Raw genomic sequence first — 20399 nt, 5'->3', positions numbered from 1 at the left:
GCATCAAGGTTCAATAGAAATGAGACCACTACAGGGCAGAGTAGTGTCCTGGGGAGATTACCAACCAGTGAAGTTCTTCATTTCAACCTCTTTTAAATCTACTTAATAATAACCATTTTTAAAATTAACTTTAGTGTGGGCACCTGTAGCCACATCTATTCAAGAGGCTAAGACTTAGGATCACAGTTCAACAACAAGCCACACAGAAAAGGCCATGACACACACAACTCCAATTAACCACCAAAAAGGCTGGAAATGGAGCCATGGATAAAGTGGTAGAACCTAGCCTTGAGAATAAAGCCCAAGGACAGTGCTCAGGCCATGAGTTCAAGACCTACAATGTACACAAAAGAAAAATTCAACTCTAAAAACACATTTATAGGCTTGATATCTATGGATATATAAAGCCAGTCTATTGTTATATCCCCGATCTACATTTCAACCCTATCATGTCATGATATACCAATTTAATTCCTTAATAGCTTGGTGCATGTGGGACAGAAACATAAAATGGGAGATGAAATGCAGGTTTCTGGGCAGTTGTATGTAAACAGAAGGTATTGGAAAGGAAGAAAAAATGGGAGGGAGGGAGGGAGGGAGGAGGGAGGGAGACAGGAAAGGAGGGAGGTTGAGAGGAAAGGAGGGAGGGTAGGAGGGAGAATAGGATGGAAGGAGGGAGGCAGGGAGGGAGGGAGGACGGGAGAGGGAAGGGAGGGAGGGAAGAAGAGAGGGGGAAGGGAGGAAGGGAAAAGGGAGGGTAGGATAGGAGGGAGGGAGGGAACAAGGAAGTAAGGAAAGGAAAATAATCAAAGTTAAATGAGAATAAGAATAGGAGGTAGGAACACATGGAGAATGGAATATTGGTAGCCTATCCACCTATGAATGTTACTCTATCATTTGGAAGAAAATTATACTAATGAATGCCATTCTACTATTATGACCACTGGAACAGAAAGTGCAGGCAGGCCAGGGTGTACTTTGGATGGCAAAGGCCCAATGACACACTTTAATATTTAGTTATAAGGACCTAAATGTAAGATAAAATGGCTTGATATTTCTACCTGAGGTTGGAATTGGCAATTAAAGGACAGAACAGCAATCACTGAAAAGTGGATTGAATGAAATGGGAGGACGGAGGCAGATATGGATGTGAGAATAGAGCAAATGCCAAGAATCATCTTAGTGAAGGATCATGACTCATATGCTCTGGTCTCTGACTTGCTTGCAGTTCAGGTACAGAAAATCACACTGGTTGTCTGCCGTCTTCATAAACCTCACTTCATCACAATCTTCCCACCAGCTCTTGTCATCTCCTCAATTTCAGAATAAAGAACTGGACACTGTTATTGCTCAGCCTGAAATAGGCTCTACCGCTCCACTACAAGTCACATCTGCAGCTCTGAACAGGAAAATGGAGGAAAGGTAAGAACTTATTTCAGTTCCATACTTCATCCAAGATGAAGTTCTTTATTCAGAGGGTTATGGGGAAAGCAAGAAATAGAAGGTTCCTTTTGAGAAGGGAATACTGATGGCCCCTACTCTGGAAATGTAAAATGATATTAACCAGATTTCTCTGTTTGATTAATCAAAGACACTTATTTGCCCTTTCATTTCACACTCAGATCTGTTACACTGAAAAAAAATGGTGATTCTTACTGTTCATTTTAAAGTAAATATGTATGTTTATATTATTTCTCAGATCTAACATCAAATAACACATGTTTCCTTGGTTCTCAAAATATATTACATTGAATTTCTCATGGATCAAATGACAAAATAAATGATGGTTCAATTAGTAATGGTTGAGTAGGCCTTCAGAAGGAGGGTAGGATTAAGGGTGATGGCATGGGAAATCTACTCAGAGTAGAAAAGTGTGATGCACCATTGCTGCAGTAGGTCTTGGGTGTGAGGGAAGGATGTGTTGCCAGAGAGATAGTGCAGGACCATTACGTAAGGACCTTAACAATTTTGTAAGGTATTGTCTGGATGCTCTGTGGCATATTAAACAAGGACTTTGTTGTTCCCATTCCCCAATCACAAAAGATGCCATTAATATCATATGGTCCTATGACTTCAGACATCTCAACACACAGCCTAGGGAAGAGAAAGATTGGAATAAAGAGCATACTCGTTCCGTTTATTGCGTGACCTCAAAGTGGTTGTTTCACTCTACATCAAAATTGAGAGGCAAAGATAAAATAATAACAACTCCAAAAGCAATACTTACAAAACCATTTGGTGTAAACCAACTGAGCAACTCACAGGGAGGGGGGAGCGGGAAAGGGGGAGGAGGTAACAAATTGTATAAGAAATATACCCACTGCCTTACATATGAAACTGTAACCTCTCTGTACATCACTTTGACAATAAATAATTATTCAGAAAAAAAGAAAAAATCACAAAATCACAAAAATAAATAAATAAAGTGAAGATTCAATGGGAAATGAAATCAATTCTCTAATCTGAAATCAAAAATCTCGACATGCAGAAGAAAGGAATGGCTACTGGGGGACTCCACCCGACTAGGGATTCCCTGAGACGCTCTCAGGTCCTGTGTTCATAGGGAAAAGTTTTGGGAACTCCTGAGCAATGAAAAACGGGGCAGAAAAGAGGCACATGAAGAAGTGCTCGTCCTCTTTGCCCATAAAAGATATGCAAATCAAAACAACATTGGTCTATAAATAAACTTAATATTAAATAGAGATTCTGATGGTGAGTTGCCTTGGGTAGGATCAGGAAAACTTCTCTTTTTCCAGTTCAATTTATTAAAAACCGTAAAAGCTCATCTATATACCAGCAATGATGAAGGTTCATTTCCTGTATGCCTATAGTTCCACTTAAAGGCTTCCAGCTTGGATACTTTTTCAGGACAGAAAAGGCCACCTGGACTCAGCTAATGATTCCTAATTTTATTTCAGCCACTATTTTGATCACCACATTGGTAACAGCTTGGGAATTTTCTCCTTTATTTTATTATCACCCACTTGTGTTCCACTTGATCAAAGACCTGGTAAAAGGGCAGACCCGAGGCATCTTGACTGGTTTCACATCCATGCTTTGAGAGAAGCAGGACTCATTACTAATACTCATTCTATTCCAGTTCTATCTATGGTAAAGTGAAGAAACCCATTTATTATTTTTTTAATTTTTTAAATATATTTTTTATTGTCAAAGTAAATTACAGAGGGGTTACAGTTCCATATGTAAGGGAGTGAGTACAATTCTTATCCAACTTGTTATCTCTTCCCTCAGTTTTCCTCACTTGCCCCACCCCATTTTCCTGCCCCCCATCCCTGTGAGAAGTACATTTGGTTTACACTATATAGTTTGTAAGGATTGCTGTTGCATTAGTTTGTCGTTTTATCCTTTATCTCTCAATTTTGGTAAAGAAAACAAATTTTGACCCTTAGACTCTTGAATAGAATGAAAGAGTCAAGGCCTGCTGAGATCCAATGCTTTTCAATCTACTGGAATTTTCCACCCGTTTCAACAGATCCTTTTCCTTCACTTGAATTCTGAATAAGCATATCTCCTGACATTTGACAACCTGCATGTTTCCTACATCCCTTCACTGAGTCCTTTCATCTCAGAGAACACGCCATTAAAGACCTGGGAGAGGGTGTGAGGTAGGTTTATAATGCACATTCAGTGCACTCCACTGACTGCTCTTCTAGTAGATATTCCCATACTTCATATAATTCTTCTAGACATTTAACAAAACTACATAGTGTCCTTCAAAGACCTGTCAGGAATCAACACATATAAATACTTCTGAATGTACCCTGAATTAGTACAAAATGACTGAGGATGAACAAATTTTTTCCCATCACATTTTTCGGTCTGTTCTAGTGGTTTTTATTCTATTTTTATTTTGTGTTTTTTAAATTCATATAACGGTGACATGGAAAACCAATGCATCACTCATTCACTCAGTGAATAAATTGTAAGTATAGGGACCTCACACAAAGCTGGCATGGTGATCTTTGTGTCTCTCTAAATCCCTACATATGGAATAAAATTACTGACGTGGAGAAGTGAGAGATGTAGAGCACTAACCCTTTGAGTTGGATGTTTAGATGATAGTATATTTCTGTGATGGTTGAACTTTTATGTACAGGAAAGAAATCTCAGGTTGTATTGATGAAAAGTACTAGATTTGCTTCTGTAGTCCAGAAATCTGAAACACTTGACTTATTACTCAGTCTCTGAGAAACTCTATTGTCTTCCACTTTACAATGAATATCACTCTACAGGGTAAAGCTGAGAAACCGAGGTTATGTAAGAGTTTCTGAAGCTTCATTTTTGCTTTCAGGGACTCCAGTGGGGAAGGTCTGAGTATGGAGCCAACCACACCAACCTTGATTCCAGAAATTACAGAAACATCTAATGACAACCACAAGGAAACTTGTAGCATGGAAATGACAATGCTCCGATGCTTGGAAGTCATCATTGATGTGGTTGGACTGGTAGGGAATGCAACTGTGATCTGGCTCCTGTGCTTCTGCATTCATAGAAATGCCATCTCAGTCTACATTCTAAACCTGGCTGTGGCTGACTTCCTCTACATCTGCTTTCAATTTATATATACTCTGGATGAATTCACCAGTTATTTGTTTGATATGAGAGTATCTCTCCAGCATGTTATTCAATTTTGTTTTCTCTATTCTTATACCACAGGTCTGAGCTTCCTCAGTGTTATTAGTCTGGAGCGCTGCCTGTCTGTCCTGTGTCCCATATAGTACCGGTATCGCCGTCCAAGACATGCACCATCCTTCCTCTGTGTGCTGGTCTGGGCACTATCGATGCTATTTCCTGTTTTGGTAATTTATTACTGTCAAGATTACTATGGAGATTCTTATTGTCTGCTAAGTGGACATTTTACTGCTGGATACTTGCTGTTTTTATTTGTAGTTCTCTCAGGATCCAGCCTGGCTCTGGCTGCAAGGATGTTCTGTGGTTCTGGACGGATGTCACTGACCAGGTTGTATGTGACCGTCCTGCTCACAGTGCTGGTCTTCATCTTCTGTGGGCTTCCCTATGGCATCTACTTCTTCCTGATATATGAGATTTCTATTGATGTCCACAATTTCGTTTGTTACTTTCAAAGGCTTTTAAATTTACTATCCTCTGTTAATAGCTGTGCCAACCCCATTATTTACTTCTTTGTTGGCTCCTTAAGGCAGAGGCACAGGCAAAAGCTTAAGCGAGTTATGCTGAGAGCTCTGCAGGACACTCCCGAAGACAATGAATGTATAGGCAGCCTTTCTCAGGGGACCCTGGAGATGTCAGCAAGCAGAGTGGAGCATTGAGAAACAACTTATGTCCTGGTCTTTAGATGTGGCTTTGTGAGTGAGTCTGGCCATAAGCCACTTGAAAATTGTCTCTCCTTGTCTCAGTCCATGTCTGTGAAATATCTCAGTTAATATATTCAAATAAATGCACTTGTCTCAATTTTCCAGCTTTGCTGACAGATGGCATTATTATGAAAATAAAATATTTATATCACTCTATATGAACAAAGCTCTGTTACCTTTCCTAATATTTTCTTACTTGGTAATTTATCATTTTAGTTTCACATCAATAGGAAGAAATCTCTTATGCACCACGAAACCCTGTTTATAATTGTCTTATCCACAGTACTTTTTCGGATATTTTTCACTTTCTCTCTGTAATCCTATGGATATCATAATCTGTACTGTTTTGAAAGCATTGTTGCATGTAGTTATTTGGGAGAGAATTAGTCCACATTTCATTAAACCTATGGGCCTTTTAGAATATTATGTCCTTGAAGGCATATACTCTCTGAAAATAAAAACTCCTACTTGTTTATTTAAAGATTGCTACATATTTGTCATTGACATGTAGACAAGCTGGTCTTTGGTTCAGGTAATAAAATGCATGGCCTGTAGTTTTGTAAATTACTGTTAATTTTAATTCTCTCTTAGAACAATCTAAATTCTAGAAACATATGTGACAAGTTCCAGATGGAGATTTATTGCAACCCCATTATTGACTTCAAGGTAAAAGTTTGTGGGAAACCACTTATAAATCATGCATGTAACTATTGGATTTTAGAAGACATTGTAAACTTCATGATTTTGCACATATTTTTGGCTATATCTTTATTTGTATTTCATTGTCACCACCTTTGGGAGCAGAATTAAAACAGTTGGACAGATTTAGCCCATTGATAGTAGTACTTATAATATATAAGACTATAAGTCAAATACATAACACTGCTACAAGAAGCCAACCAAAGAATTTACAAATAAATCATTAATAAAGCAAATGAATCTTCTCTACCATGTCAACTCTGGTAAGTTCATTTTTCCTTGTTAGTGCAGAATTCACATATTTAGGGAAACTTTAGGTACTTCATGCCTCTAGAAGCTCAAATTACAGAGGGGGAAAGGATTGTAGAGAAAGGAATGAAAAGACTTTAATGAAAATAAAAATCTAGAAAAATCAAAATTGAAATTCTGCCACTGGAAAGTTCAATAACACAAAATAACCCACATGAAGGCTTGGCCAACATACTGAACGAAGTTGAAGACAGAGAATCTGGACATGAACACAAGGTATACAGATTAGTCTATTCAGTTACACAGAGACAAAAAAAAAGAAAGTACAAAAGAAGGGCTGGGAATATGGCCTAGTGGCAAGAGTGTTTGACTTGTATACATGAAGCCCTGGGTTCGATTCCCTAGCACCACATATATAGAAAACGGCCAGAAGTGGCACTGTGGCTCTAGTGGCCGAGTGCTAGCCTTGAACAAGAAGAAGCCAGGGACAGTGCTCAGGCCCTGAGTGCAAGGCCCAGCACTGGCAAGAAAAAAAAAAAAGTACAAAAGAAATATGCAAGGTCTCTAGGACACCATTATAAAAGTAACCCTGTGAACCTTGGATTCAGTTATAAAGGAGAAATGCTGGAAGGTAAATATATAAAAAATACATTTAATAAAGTCATTACAGAATATTCTACAAATCTTCACAAAATGATTATCCAGCTATCTCCTGATAATAGGAAACCAAGAAAACAAGAGCAGTAAAGAAGCTCTCTACAGCATATCATAGTGAAAACACTAAGATGCAACCACTTAAAAGTAGGAGATGGAAAAACCTCCCATGTTCCTGGATTGGGAGGATTAGTATTGTCAAATGGCAATATTGCCAAAGGCTATCTACAAATTGAATGCCATACCAGTTAATATCCCAACATCCTTTTTAATGAAATAGAGGAAGCAATCCATAAATTCATATGGAACAATAAAAACCCAAAATAGCAAAAACAATCCTAAGTAGAAAGAACAGTGCTGGAGAAATTAGAATACCAAACTTTAAGCTTTGTTATAAAGCTACAGTAATAAAAACAGCTTTGTATCGGCACAGGAATAGGCCTGAAGACCAATGGAACAGAACTGAAGACCCAGAAATGGACCCGCAGAACTATGCCTACTTAATCTTTGATAAAGGAGCTAAAAAAGTAGGATGGATGAAAGATAGCCTCTTTAATAAATGGTGCTGGCAAAACTGGTTCAACAACTGCAACAAATTAAAACTAGATCCTTATATATCACCCTGCACCAAAATCAATTCCAAATGGCTCAAATACCGTGAATTAAAAACAGATACCCTGAAAACACTACAAAAAGAAGTAGGAGAAACACTTGGGATCGTTAGCACAGGACGACTCTTCCTTTAAAAAGACCCAGAAAGGCTACAAATCAAAGAAAGATTGGACAAATGCGATTGCATCAAACTGCACCACTTCCTTAGGGCAAGGGCATAGCTTGCAAGAGAAACAGAAAGCCCACAGATTGGGAGAAGATCTTTACTGGCCATACAACAGACAAAGGCCTCATATCTAAACTATATGCAGAACTAAAAAAACTAAATTCCTCCAAAGAAAAACCTCAAAGAAACAAAAGCCCACTCAACAAGTGGGCTAAAGACTTAACAAGAGACTTCTCTGAAGAGGAAATGAGAATGGCCAAGAGACACATGAAAAAGTGCTCTACATCACTGGCCATAAAAGAAATACAAATCAAAACAACATTGAGATTCCACCTCACCACAGTAAGAATGTCCATTATCAGGAAAACTAACAATAACAAAGGCTGAAGGGAATGTGGCCAAAAGGGAACCCTACTTCATTATAGATGGGAATGTAAACTTGTTCAACCACTCTGGAAAGCCATATGGAGATTCCTCAGAAGGCTAAACATAGTGCTCCCCTGTGACCCAGCAGCCCCACTCTTGGCCAAAAGATTACAAATAAGGACACACTAAAGCCACCATCACAACAACGTTCATCGCAGCACAATTTGTCATTACCAAAATATGGAATCAACCCAAATGCCCCTCAGTAGACAAATGGATCAGGAAAATGTGGTACATATACACAATCGAATTTTATGATCTATCAGAAAAAATGACATTGCCCCATTCATAAGGAAATGGAAGGGTTTGGAAAAGATTATACTAAGTGAAGTGAGCCATACCCAAAGAAAAGTGGACTCTATGGTTTCCCTCATAGGAAATAAGTAGCACAGATTTAAGGCTAGTCACAGCAGAGAATCACAATAGCCCAATAGCTATGCCCTTATGAACACATAAGATGATGCTAAGTGAAATGAACTCCATGTTATGGAAACCACTGTTATATCACTGTTGTAATTACTTTCAACATGCCATGTGAAATCGTAGCTTCTTTTGTAGATGACCTATTGTATCCCCTTCCAGTGGTTGTACCTGTGCTATCACTGTATCTCATCTGGGTACCCTGGATACTGTATATTCATGTATTAGAACAAGGGAAGGGAAAAGGAATATCAAAATTGAGAGGCAAAGGATAAAAAGAAAAATGAGTCCAAAAACAATACTTACAAAACCATTTGGTGTAAACCAACTGAACAACTCATGAGGGGAGAGGGAAAGGGGGATGAGGGAAGAGGTAACAAATTGTACAAGAAATGTACGCACTGTCTTATGTATGAAACTGTAACCCCTCTGTACATCACCTTGACAATAAATAAGTAATTTTTTTAAAAAAGACTATGCAACAAGCAATAAATACCATATAAGAAGCCAATAGAATAATTTCATATTTTGACATGCACTCTAAAACTGAAAAGGGTATGGGATAATAAATTGAAACATAGGAAAGAAAGTGAAGGACTAAAGAGAGTAAAATGCATATTATACACAAATACCACATTTCTGAGTTCTCAGGATACAAGATTATCACTCAAATATGTGGCTTGAAAGAAATGTGGATAAATTCTTAAAAGAAAAGAATGTACCAATAATATGTAGGATAGTGACCAGACAATATAAAATAAAAATACTTAAACTTAGATTTATACAATAAATGAAAAAAATAACAAAGCTATACTCTAACTGTGCCAGGTGTGGAAGAGGGAGAAATATCTGCCTTTCTCTGTGTCTGCTAGATAACAAAGATCACCAAACACCCAAGTGGATATAAGTAAACACCATAGCTCCCCAAGAGGGACTCCTGGAAAAGCAAGCTGACTAAAGGCCAGACAAGCGTACTTGGAAATGGGACATCTCTACAGATGGTGGAGGGTTTGCCAATGAGCTGGTGGTTATCACCTCCAAATGGATACTCCACAAGATTCATGGCCCCACCCCTACACGTGGCAAGCAGTTCCTCTTAGCCTTATACTTGTGCTAGGCACGGCCTGCCTTCAAAATAAGATTGTCAATTCGGACACCTCCAGCCACCACACCAACAACAACTCTGTTGGCCGAAGAGATGACATTCTTGGAGCCCAAAGCCAGCTTCACAGGGGTCTTCTTGGTCTCAGGATTGTGGGAGATGACTGTTGCATAATTCCCAGAGGCCCGAGCCAGCATGCCCTAGTCCCCAGGCTTCTCCTCCAGACAGCACACAATAATACCTCAGCCATGGTGCCCACGGGAAGAACATTGCCAATGTTGAGCTGAGCCTTCTTGCCACAGTACATGGACTGGCCCATGTGGATGCCATCGGCGGCAACAAACAACTCCGTCCATTTCTTGAACCCTTAGGGGTCACAGAAGACCACCTTGGAGAGGGGCACTCCGCGGCCAGGGTCTTGGAGGATGTACTTCACGATGCCTTTGATGAAGCCGTACCTCTCTCCAAAGTGTATGGCGCACAGGAGTGCAGCCCCCTTAAGGTGCTTCACCTGCATGCAGAACATGGAGCTTGTGCCCTTCCCCTGCCCAAGCATCACACGGCGCATAGCTGCTACAGAGCACGGCCCAAACAGCTTTCCTAATATTTTCTTGTCATTTTCTTTCACATCAATAGGAAGAATTACCCTACACACCACAAGACCCTGTTTATAATTGGCTTATCCACAGTATTTTTCAGCTTTTTTTTTCAAATTTGTATTATCAAACTGATGTACAGAGAGGTTACAGTTTCATTCGTTAGGCATTGGATACATTTCTTGTAATGTTTGTTACCTTGTCCCTCATACCCCCCTCCCCCCACTTTTCCCTTTCCCCCCCTGAGGTGTTCAGTTCACTTTCACCAAACAGTTTTGCAAGTATTGCTTTTGTAGTTGTTTACCTTTTCCTCTCTGTTTTCCTATGGATATCATAATCTGTAACTGTGTTTAAAGCATTGCTGCGAGTAGTTAAGTTTTTGGGGAGAGAATGAGTCCACATTTCATTAAATCTATAGGCCTTTTAGAATATGATGGCTTTGAAGGCATATTCTCTATCGAAATGAAAACTGCTACTTGTTTATATAAAGATTGTGACAGATATTTGTCACTGACATGTAGACAAGCTGGTCTTTAATTCAGGTAATAAAATGTATGGCCTTTAGTTTTGTAAACTACTGTTAATTTTAGTTCTTAGAACAATCTAAATTCTAGAAACATATGTGACAAGTTCCAGATGGACATTCACTGTAACCCCATTATTGACTTCAAGGTAAAAGTTTGTGGGAAACTGTTGAGGATTGTTATGGCCTGGGTGGAAGGCTGCCCTTCCACCATCCTTGGGACAATGGGAGGAAGTCCCTCCCACATTCTGGCCTCAACCGGAAAAGAAAGCCTCCGCCCCTGGGAGGCAAACACGTGCGTGCCACCATGATGGGGTTGTCCCGCCCACAAAGGAAGTTTCATGATATCACTTGATGGACATGGTCTTTAGCCTATGACCGGCCCTTTGGCCAGCCCCCTTTCTTTCCCGCCATTACCTCTATATAAGTGCCTTTCCCTATTAAAGATTTTGAGACGCGCCCCACCACCACAGCGTGTCCCTGATGCCTTCTTTCCGCCCCCGCTCCTGGTAACATGTGAGGGGACTGGGGGGAGGGGAGGCTTCAGCAACTTTTCCTCAACTTAGCACAATTCCATGAGAGTACGCCCTTGGCCTCCTGTGGGCAGAAGGCAAGGCCGAGTGCTGTTTCATAGATTTTGGGGTTCAGGCATTGTCCCCGGGAGATCGGGGAGAAAGGGATCGTTCAGATCCCGACAGGAAACCACTTATAAATCATGCATGTAACTATTGGATTTTCGAAAACATTGTAAACTTCATGATTTTGCACATATTTTTGGCTATATCTTTGACATGTAGACAAGCTGGTCTTTAATTCAGGTAATAAAATGTATGGCGTTTAGTTTTGTAAACTACCCTTAATTTTAGTTCTTAGAACAATCTAAAGTCTAGAAACATATGTGACCAGTCCCAGTTGGACATTCATGGGAACCCCAGTATTGACTTCAAGGTAAAAGGATGTGGGAAACCATCTATGAAACATGCATGGAACTATTGGATTTTAGAAGATATTGTGAACTCATGATTTACCATACACTTTTGGCTATATCTTTATTTTTATTCCATTGTCAGCACCTTTGGGAGCAGAACTAATACAATGAGAGATTTAGCCCATTGATAGTGGTACCTATCATGTATAAGAGTGTAAGTCAAATACATACCACTGCTAAAATAAACCAACAAAAGAATTCATAAATAAACTGTAAATAAAGCAAGTGAAACTTCTCGACCCATGTCAACACTGGTAAATTCGTTTTTCCTTTTCAGTGCAGAATTCACTACTTCTTTAAAACCTCCCATTTTCTGACATATTTAGCGAAACTTAGGTACTTCATGCCTCTAGAAGCTCAAATTGCAGAGGGAGAAAGGCTTGTAGAGAAAGGTTTGAATATGTGGCTGAGACTATAACCTAGTGGTAAAGTGCTTGCCTCATATACATGAAGCCCTGGGTTTGATTCCTCAGCACCACATATATAGAAAAAGCCAGAAGTGGCGCTGTGGCTCAAGTGGTAGAGTGCCAGCCTTGAGCAAAAAGAAGCCAGGGACAGTGCTTGGCTCTGAGTTCAAGCCCCAGGACTGGCATACGAGAAAGGAGTGAATAGACTTTTAATGAAAATAAAAATCTAGAAAAAATCAAATTGAAATTCTGCCAAAGGAAAGTTCAATAACACAAATTAACCCCCACATGAAGGCTTGGACAACAGACAAGACAAAGTTGAAAACAGAGAAACTTCATATGAAAACAAGGTATACAGATATGAATATTCAGCTATACAAAGACCAAAAAAAGGAAATACAATAGAAATATGCAATGTCTCTAGCACACCATTATAAAAGTAACCCTGTGAACCTTGGATCCAGGTAAAAGAGAAAGGCTGGAAGGTAAAAGATATAAAGAACACATTTATTCATTTTTTTATTGTCAGACTGATATACAGAGAGGTTACAGTTTTATACGTTAGGCATTGGATACATTTCTTGTACTGTTTGTTACCTCCTCTCTCATTCTCCCTCCCCGCCTACCTTTCCCTTTCCCCCCATGAGTTGTTCAGTAGATTTACACTAAACAGTTTTGCAAGTATTGCTTTTGTAATGTTTTGTGTTTTTTACCCTGTGTCCCTCAATTTTGGCATTCCCTTTCAGTTTCCTAGTTATAATACCAGTATACATGGTTTCCAATGTACTCAGATAAGATACAGAGACAGTGCAGGTACAACCACAGAAAGGGGATACGAGAGGATCATCAACAATAGAGGCTACGCTTTCACATCACATGTTGAAAGTAATTACAACAGTGGTATAACAGTCATTTCCATAACATGGAGTTCATTTCACATAGCGCCATGTTTTGTGTTCGTAGGGTATAGTTATTGGGCTCTTGTGATCCTCTGCTGTGACTAGCGTAAGTCTGTGCTAATTATTCCCTATGACGGAGACCATAGAGTCCATGTTTCTTTGGGTCTGGCTCACTTCACCTGGTATAACTTTTTCCAAGTCCCTCCATTTCCTTACAAATGGGGCAATGTCATTCTTTCTGATAGAGGCACAAAATTCCATTTTGTATATGTACCACATTTTCCTGATCCATTCGTCTACTGAGGGGCATCTGTGTTGGTTCCAAATTCTAGCTATGACACATTGTGCTGCGATGAACATTGTTGTGCTGGTGGCTTTAGTGTGTTCTTGTTTGTGGTCTTTTGGGTAGATGCCCAAAAGTGGGGCTGCTTGGTCCTTGCTTAGCCTTCTGATGAATCTACATACAGCTTTCCACAGTGGCTGAACCAGTTTACATTCCCACCAACAATGAACCAGGGTTCCCTTTTGGCCACATCCCCTCCAACATTTGTCATTGTTAGTTTTCTTGATATAGGACATTCTACTGGGGTGAGATGGAATCAAAATGTTGTTTTGATTTGCATTTCTTTTATGGCCAGTGATGTAGAGCACTTTTTCATATGTCTCTTGGCCATTCTCATTTCCTCATTAGAGAAGTCTCTTTTCTAAGTCTTTAGCCCACTCAATGAGGGGGCTATTGGTTCTTTGCGGTTTTGTTTTGGAGGAAGGTAATTTTTTTAGTTCTGCGTATATTTTAGATATGAGGCCTTTGTCCATTGTATGGCCAGTAAAGATCTTTTCCCAATCTGTGGGCTTTCTGTTTATCTTGCGAGCTATGTCCTTTGCCTTACAGAAGCTCTGCAGTTTGATGCAGTCCCATTTGTCCAAACTTTCTTTGGATTGTCGCATTTCTGGGTCTTTGTTAAGGAAGTTCCGTCCTGTGCCAAGGAGCCCAAGTGTTTCTCCTACTCCTTCCTTTAGTGTTTTTAGGGTGTCTGTTTTAATTTCGAGGTCTTTGATCCACTTGGAGTTGATTTTGGTGCAGGGGGATATATAAGCATCTAGTTTTAGTTTGTTGCATGTGTTTAACCAGTTTTGCCAGCACCATTTGTTAAAGAGGCTGTCTTTCCTTCATCCTATTTTTTTAGCTCCTTTTTCAAAGATTAAGTAGGCATAGTTCTGTAAGTTCATTTCTGGGTCTTCAATTCTGTTCCATTGGTTTTCATGCCTGTTCCGGTGCCAATACCAAGCTGTTTTTCTTACTATAGCTTTATAACACAGCTTGAAGTTGGGTATTGTAATTCCTCTAGCACTGTTCTTTCTGCTTAGGATCGTTTTTGCTATTCTGGGTCTTATATTGTTCCATATAAATTTCTGGATTGCTTCCTCTATTTCATCGAAAAATGGTGTTGGGATATTAATGGGTATTGCTTTGAATTTGTAGATAGCCTTTGGCATTATTGCCATTTTGATTATATTAATCCTCCCAATCCAGGAGCATGGGAGGTTTATGCATTTCCTTAGTTATGCCTTAATTTCATTTTTCATGTTTTTAAAGTTCTCAGGATAGATGTCTTCCACTTCTTTGGTTAAGGTTATTCCTAGGTATTTTATGGTTTTTGAGGCTATTGCAAAAGGAGTTGCTTTCCTGATTTCAGCCTCAGTGTTTGGGTCGTTAGCATATAGAAATGCCATTGATTTTTGAGGGTTTATTTTATATCCTGCAACTTTGCCAAAGTTTTGGATCAGCTCTAGTAGCTTGGGAGTAGAGGCAATAGTGTTCTTTAGGTATAGGATCATGTCATATGCTGTTGGGGGTTTTTTTAGCCTCTGCTGCAGTAGAGATGGGAAAATATGCCCTACCCGGACAGCCACGAAGAGGGAAGGGCTGACGAACTGCCACCCAGCCCCCTTTCATCGGAGGACACACAGACAGTCCGGGAGCAAAGTCAGCGCTAATGTTTAATGGCAGCAATGAGCTGTTCTTTTAAAGGGCTCAGAGGGCGGCAGAAGGGGAGGGGCATGTGTACCTATGTAGGGCTATGAATGGACGCCTGAGCTGTCTGTCAGGGTGAAGCTCCAAGGGAGCCCTCCCTAAGGGGCGTCCTACATCTACATCACAGCCCACAAGACCGCCTCTGGGTTCACCACCAGAGGCCACCTTGGCTCACACTCGGTCGAAGCTGGGAAAAGAGGCAGGGCCAGCTAGAACCGCACTTAATGATGCAAGGCGTCAGGGAGGGTGTGCCCCACAATCTGTGAAGAGAGAAAGTTTAACTTCATCTTTTCCTATTTGGATCCCCTTTATATTTTCTTCTTGCCTAATTGCTCTGGCTAGGAATTCTACTACTGTGATGAAGAGAAGGGGAGAGAACAGACATCCCTGTCTTGCTCCTGATTTTAAAGGGAATGGCTTGAGTTTTTCACCATTTAGAATTATGATTTCTGTTGGTTTGTCATAGACTGCCTTTATTATATTCAGGAGTGTTCCCTGGAATCCCAGTTTTTCCAGGGCTTTTAGCATAAATGGTGCTGGATATTATCGAATGCCTTTTTCACATCCAGAGATATAACCATGTGGTTCTTTACCTTGCTCTGGTTGATGTGGTGGATTGCATTAATTGACTTGTGTATATTGAACCAACTGTGCATCCCTGGGATGAATCCAGTTTGATCATGGTGTATGATTTTTTTGATGACCTGTTGAAGTAGATTGGCCAGAATTTTGTTGAGAATTTTTGCATCTATTTTCAACAGGGAAATCGGTCTATAGTTCTCTTTCTGTGATGAGTCCCTGCCTGGTTTTGGGATGAGGGTTATACTGGCTTCATAGAGTGTGTCTGGTAGTGAACGTTCTCTTTCAATTTCATTGAAGAGTCTGAGAAATATTGGTAAGAGTTCTGTTTTGATGGCCTTGTAGAATTCTGCTGTGAATCCGTCTGGACCTGGGCTTTTCTTGGATACTTATTGCCATTTCTATTTCAATGCTGGATATGGGTCTGTTTAGAAGGTTTAAATCTTCATGGTTGAGTTTGGAGATATCAATTTTTTCTAGGAAATCATCCATTTCTTCCAGGTTCTCAAATTTGCTAGCATAAAGGTTTGCAAAATAGTCCCTTATTGTGTTCTGAATTTTGGTTGTTTCTGTGGTGATGTTACCTGTTTCATCTCTCATCTTGTTTATCTGGGTTTGCTACTTTCATTTTTTGGACAGGTTAGCCAGGTGTCTGTCTATCTTGTTAATTTTTTCAAAGAACCAACTCTTTGTTTTCTTGATTATTTCGATTTTTTGTCTCTAATTCATTTAATTCTGATTTGATTTTAATTATTTGCTTCCATCTATTGACTTGGGGTTTGGCTTGTTGTTCTCTTTCGAGGAGATTAAGGTGCTTGTTTAAGTTGTTGAGTTGCTGTTTCTCCAGTTTGTTGATGTAGGCACTCAGAGATATAAATTTCCCTCTGAGTACTGCCTTTGCTGTGTCCCAAAGGAGCTGGTACTTAGTTTACTCATCTTGGCTGAATTCCATGAACATTTGAATTTTTCTTCTAGTTTCTTCAATGACTCACTGATGATTCAGCAGTGTGTTGTTTAGTCTCCATGTATTGTAGGATTTTCTGCAGTGGCTGTTTGAGCTGAGCTCTAATTTTATTCCATTGTGGTCTGAGAGAATGCAGGGAATGGTTTTGATACTTATGAATTTGTACAGCTTTTCTTTGTGCCCTAAGATGTGATCTATTTTGGAGGATGTTCCATGTGCTGTCGAAAAGAATGTGTATTCAGTTGTTGCTTGATAGAATGTTCTGTAGATGTCAGTTAAGTCTCATTGGTCTATGCAGTTGTGTAGTTCTGTGGTTTCTTTGTTCAGTTTTTGGTGTGTTGATCTGTCCAGAGGTGATAGTGGAGTGTTAAAATCCCCAACTATCAATGTGTTAGGGTCAATTAGTGTTTTTAGAGTCAGTAGTGTTTGTTTGATGAAGTTGGGTGCTCCTGTATTTGGTGTGTAGATACTTAGGATGGTTACATCCTCCTGTAGGAGAGATCCCTTTATTAGAATGTAGTGACCTTCTTTGTCTCTTCTTACTGTTTTTAATTTGAAGTCAATTTTATCTGACACTAGTATTGCAACTAATCTCTTCTGTCAACTATTCTAGAGCGTGAGGAGGCAAAGCAAAAACTAATGGAGAATTTCATGGTCTCCTCAAATAGAAAGATAATTGAACTTCAAGAGTCAAAAGAAAATATACTTACCCAGCTAAAAGATTTGAGAGACAGCACTCAAAACCAAATTAATGAAGTAAATGAAGTAAAGAAGTCCATGCAGGACCTAACAGATAAGTACAGCAAGGACATGGAAATCATCAGGAAAGCCCAATCAGAAGGAAAAGAGAAAAAAGAAAACTTGGAGAAAGAAGTTAATAGGCAACCTAATTAACAGAATATTAGCCCAGAACTTCCCAAATATCCAGAAGGATAGGCCTACACAGATACAAGAAGCATTAAATCACCTAACCGATCAGACCAGAACAGGACATCCCACCAACCCATGTGATCAAAACAGGATCAGTAGAGTCCAAGGAAAGAATCCTTAAATCTGTTAGGGAGAAGAAAACAATCACATATAAAGGAAAACCAATCAGAATTACCCCAGACTTGTCAGCAGAGACCATGAAAGCAAGGAGAGCCTGGAATGAGGTATGCCAAACCCTAAATAAAAATAACTACCAACCAAGAATAGTGTACCCAGCTAAACTTTCATTCATAGCTGAAGGTCAAATAAAAGTCTTCCACAGTAAGGAAAAACTGAAAAAATATACCTCCACCAAACCAACTTTGCAGAAGATCCTCAAAGATATACTATACAGGGAAAATAATCAAGATCCCACTACAGACAGAGAAATGAACCCTAAATAGAAAACCAGAATATTAGATCAAGAAATAGGAAAACACTTGGGGCTGGGGATATAGCCTAGTGGCAAGAGCGCTTGCCTCATATACATGAAGCCCTGGGTTCGATTCCCCAGCACCACATATACAGAAAATGGCCAGAAGTGGCGCTGTGACTCAAGTGGCAGAGTGCTTAGCCTTGAGCAAAAAGAACCCAGGGACAGTGCTCAGGCCCTGAGTCCAAGGCCCAGGACTGGCAAAAAAAAAAAAAAAAAAAAAGAAATAGGAAAACACAGCTTTTAACATGGTAGATATAATGAAAAGAATAAATGATCATCTCTCAATCCTAACTCTCAACACTAATGGACTTAATTCTCCAATCAAACAACATAGACTCATAAGTTGGATCAAAAAATCAAGATTCATGCTTCTGCTATCACCAATCTACACATCTATCCAGCAAAAGCAAACATCTTCTAAAAGTGAAAGGCTGGAATAAAATCTATCAAAGAACACATTTAATAAAATCAATACAGAGCCATCTCCAAATCTTCACAAAATGATTATCCAGCTATCTCTTGATAATAGGAAACCAAGAACACAAGAGCAATAAACAAGCTCTCTACAGCACATCAGAGTGAAAACAGTAAGAAGCAACCACTTTTTAAGAGTAAGATACAAGCAACAAATCCCATATAAGAAGCCAATAGAATAATTTCATATTTTGGCATGAACACTAAAACTGAAAGGGTATGGAATAATAAATTCCAACATAGGAAAGAAAGTGATGGAATAAAGAGAGAACAATTCATATTATAGACAAATACCACATTTCTGTGTTCTTGGGACACAAGATTAACACTCAAATAAGTGGCTTGAAAGAAATGTGGGTAAATTCGTAAAAGAAAAGAAGGTACCAATAAAATGTAGGATAGTGACCAGAGAATATAAAAAAATATTGAACCTTAGATTTCTACAGGAAATGAAGAAATAACAAAGCTGCACTATAACTGTGCCAGGTGTGGAAGAGGGAGAAATATCTGCCTTTCCCTGTGTCTGCTACCTAACAAAGATCACCAAACACCCAAGAGGATACAAGTAAACACCATAGCTCCCCAAGAGGGACTCCTGGAAAAGCAAGCTGACTAAAGGCCAGAAAAGCATACCTGGAACTGGCCCACACTGGTGAAACAAGCTCTATGCTCTTACTCTGGTGAAGTGTGGGATAAAGGAAGCTGAGCACACATTCCTCTGAATGCACAACACAATGACCACCACCCAGCCCAGTTGGAAAACAACATCAATGTCCAGGTGGGATTCTAGTTGAGGAAGCTGACCAAAATACTACATTCTGAGGCTCTTCTGGCCTTGAGAAAAATTAGTTACTAGCTGTGGTCCTGAAACCTCACAGAAGAGTGAGCCTGATTCATGTCTCTGAGCCCATCATATTTGTAAGACCACTAACAAACTCTGTGGCATAAACAAACACAGGTCCACATGAGGGACACTGGTAGGGTGAGCTGAACAATACTCTGAACATCTCTGACTTTTCCAGGGCTAGGAAAAACCTTTTCTTGATCTGCCACAGGGGTGGTGCAGTGAGTGAGGAGTGTGGTGCACTTCCTGTGAAGGGTGTGTGTCACTGTGAGGCAAGACTCCAAGGACACAAGGAAGCCCAGCAAGCACAAAGTAACACAGTTCTTCATGAGGGCCGCTTGGCCAAGCACAAGAACTAAGGGGGACACCCCTGAAATAGGTCCCCGAACACTCTGAGACTCAGAGCAAAAACAAAATCAAACAAACAACCCCTCCCCCCAAATTCTCTGCCTTTGTCTCTGGCAAGAGATACAGCTGGAATCATGTCCATGTGACTGGCATATACCCCTTTCACTGGCAGACCCCAAAATCTTTGGGGACTCTTTCTGGATTATTTCCCTATCTAACTGATAGGGAACTACTCTGTCTTATCCTGGTTCAGAGCATTAACACACTACTTATATATCAATGGACCATGACCTTGTTTCCTCATCTTTGTACTATGAATCATGATACCATTAGCATAGAGAGATAAGTACATTAAGAACTTAGATTAAAATATTTTAATGTGTAGTTTAAAGTTAGATTACTGGGTCATAGGGAAGTGACATTTTACATTTCTTCTGTATCATTACACCACTTACCATAATCATTGCACAGCATAAAACTCCCATCAACAGTCTATAATGGTCTAGTTTCTCTACTTCCTTTCCAATACTTTTGTGTTTGGATGGCCACCATCCCAATGAGAATGAGTCCTCACATGTTCTTTTCAGGTGCATTCCATCATTTTAATTGAATATTTTGATTTATAACATAGTCTTGGGTTTAAATTATAAGAGTT

At 39.7% G+C, this 20399-nt stretch overlaps 1 protein-coding gene and 1 pseudogene across 1 annotated transcript; one reads left to right on the top strand and one right to left on the bottom strand.

Annotated features, from left to right (window-relative positions):
* Window positions 1–1192: 1192 nt before the first annotated feature.
* On the top strand, window positions 1193–5309 carry LOC125345401 (mas-related G-protein coupled receptor member A-like). Its single transcript, XM_048337578.1, has 3 exons — window positions 1193–1422; window positions 4313–4625; window positions 4740–5309. The coding sequence occupies exons 1-3, from the start codon at window positions 1193–1195 to the stop codon at window positions 5307–5309; spliced, it is 1113 nt and encodes a 370-aa protein (XP_048193535.1).
* Window positions 5310–9448: 4139 nt separating this feature from the next.
* Window positions 9449–10250, bottom strand: LOC125345400 (annotated as a pseudogene).
* Window positions 10251–20399: the final 10149 nt, after the last annotated feature.

This window comes from Perognathus longimembris, unplaced genomic scaffold (assembly GCF_023159225.1).
Source record: "Perognathus longimembris pacificus isolate PPM17 unplaced genomic scaffold, ASM2315922v1 HiC_scaffold_5633, whole genome shotgun sequence".
NCBI classification, from domain to species: Eukaryota; Metazoa; Chordata; class Mammalia; order Rodentia; family Heteromyidae; genus Perognathus; species Perognathus longimembris.
The sequence above is the reverse complement of the archived record's forward strand: the minus strand, read 5'-3'. Positions and strand labels throughout refer to the sequence as shown.

Coding starts and splice junctions, on each gene's coding strand:
- LOC125345401 (XM_048337578.1), top strand. CDS start 1,193: ATGACTCATATGCTCTGGTCTCTGACTTGCTTGCAGTTCAGGTACAGA. Junction 1,423..4,312: donor AACAGGAAAATGGAGGAAAG/GTAAGAACTTAT, acceptor TTTTGCTTTCAG/GGACTCCAGTGGGGAAGGTC. Junction 4,626..4,739: donor GTTATTTGTTTGATATGAGA/GTATCTCTCCAG, acceptor TGTCCCATATAG/TACCGGTATCGCCGTCCAAG.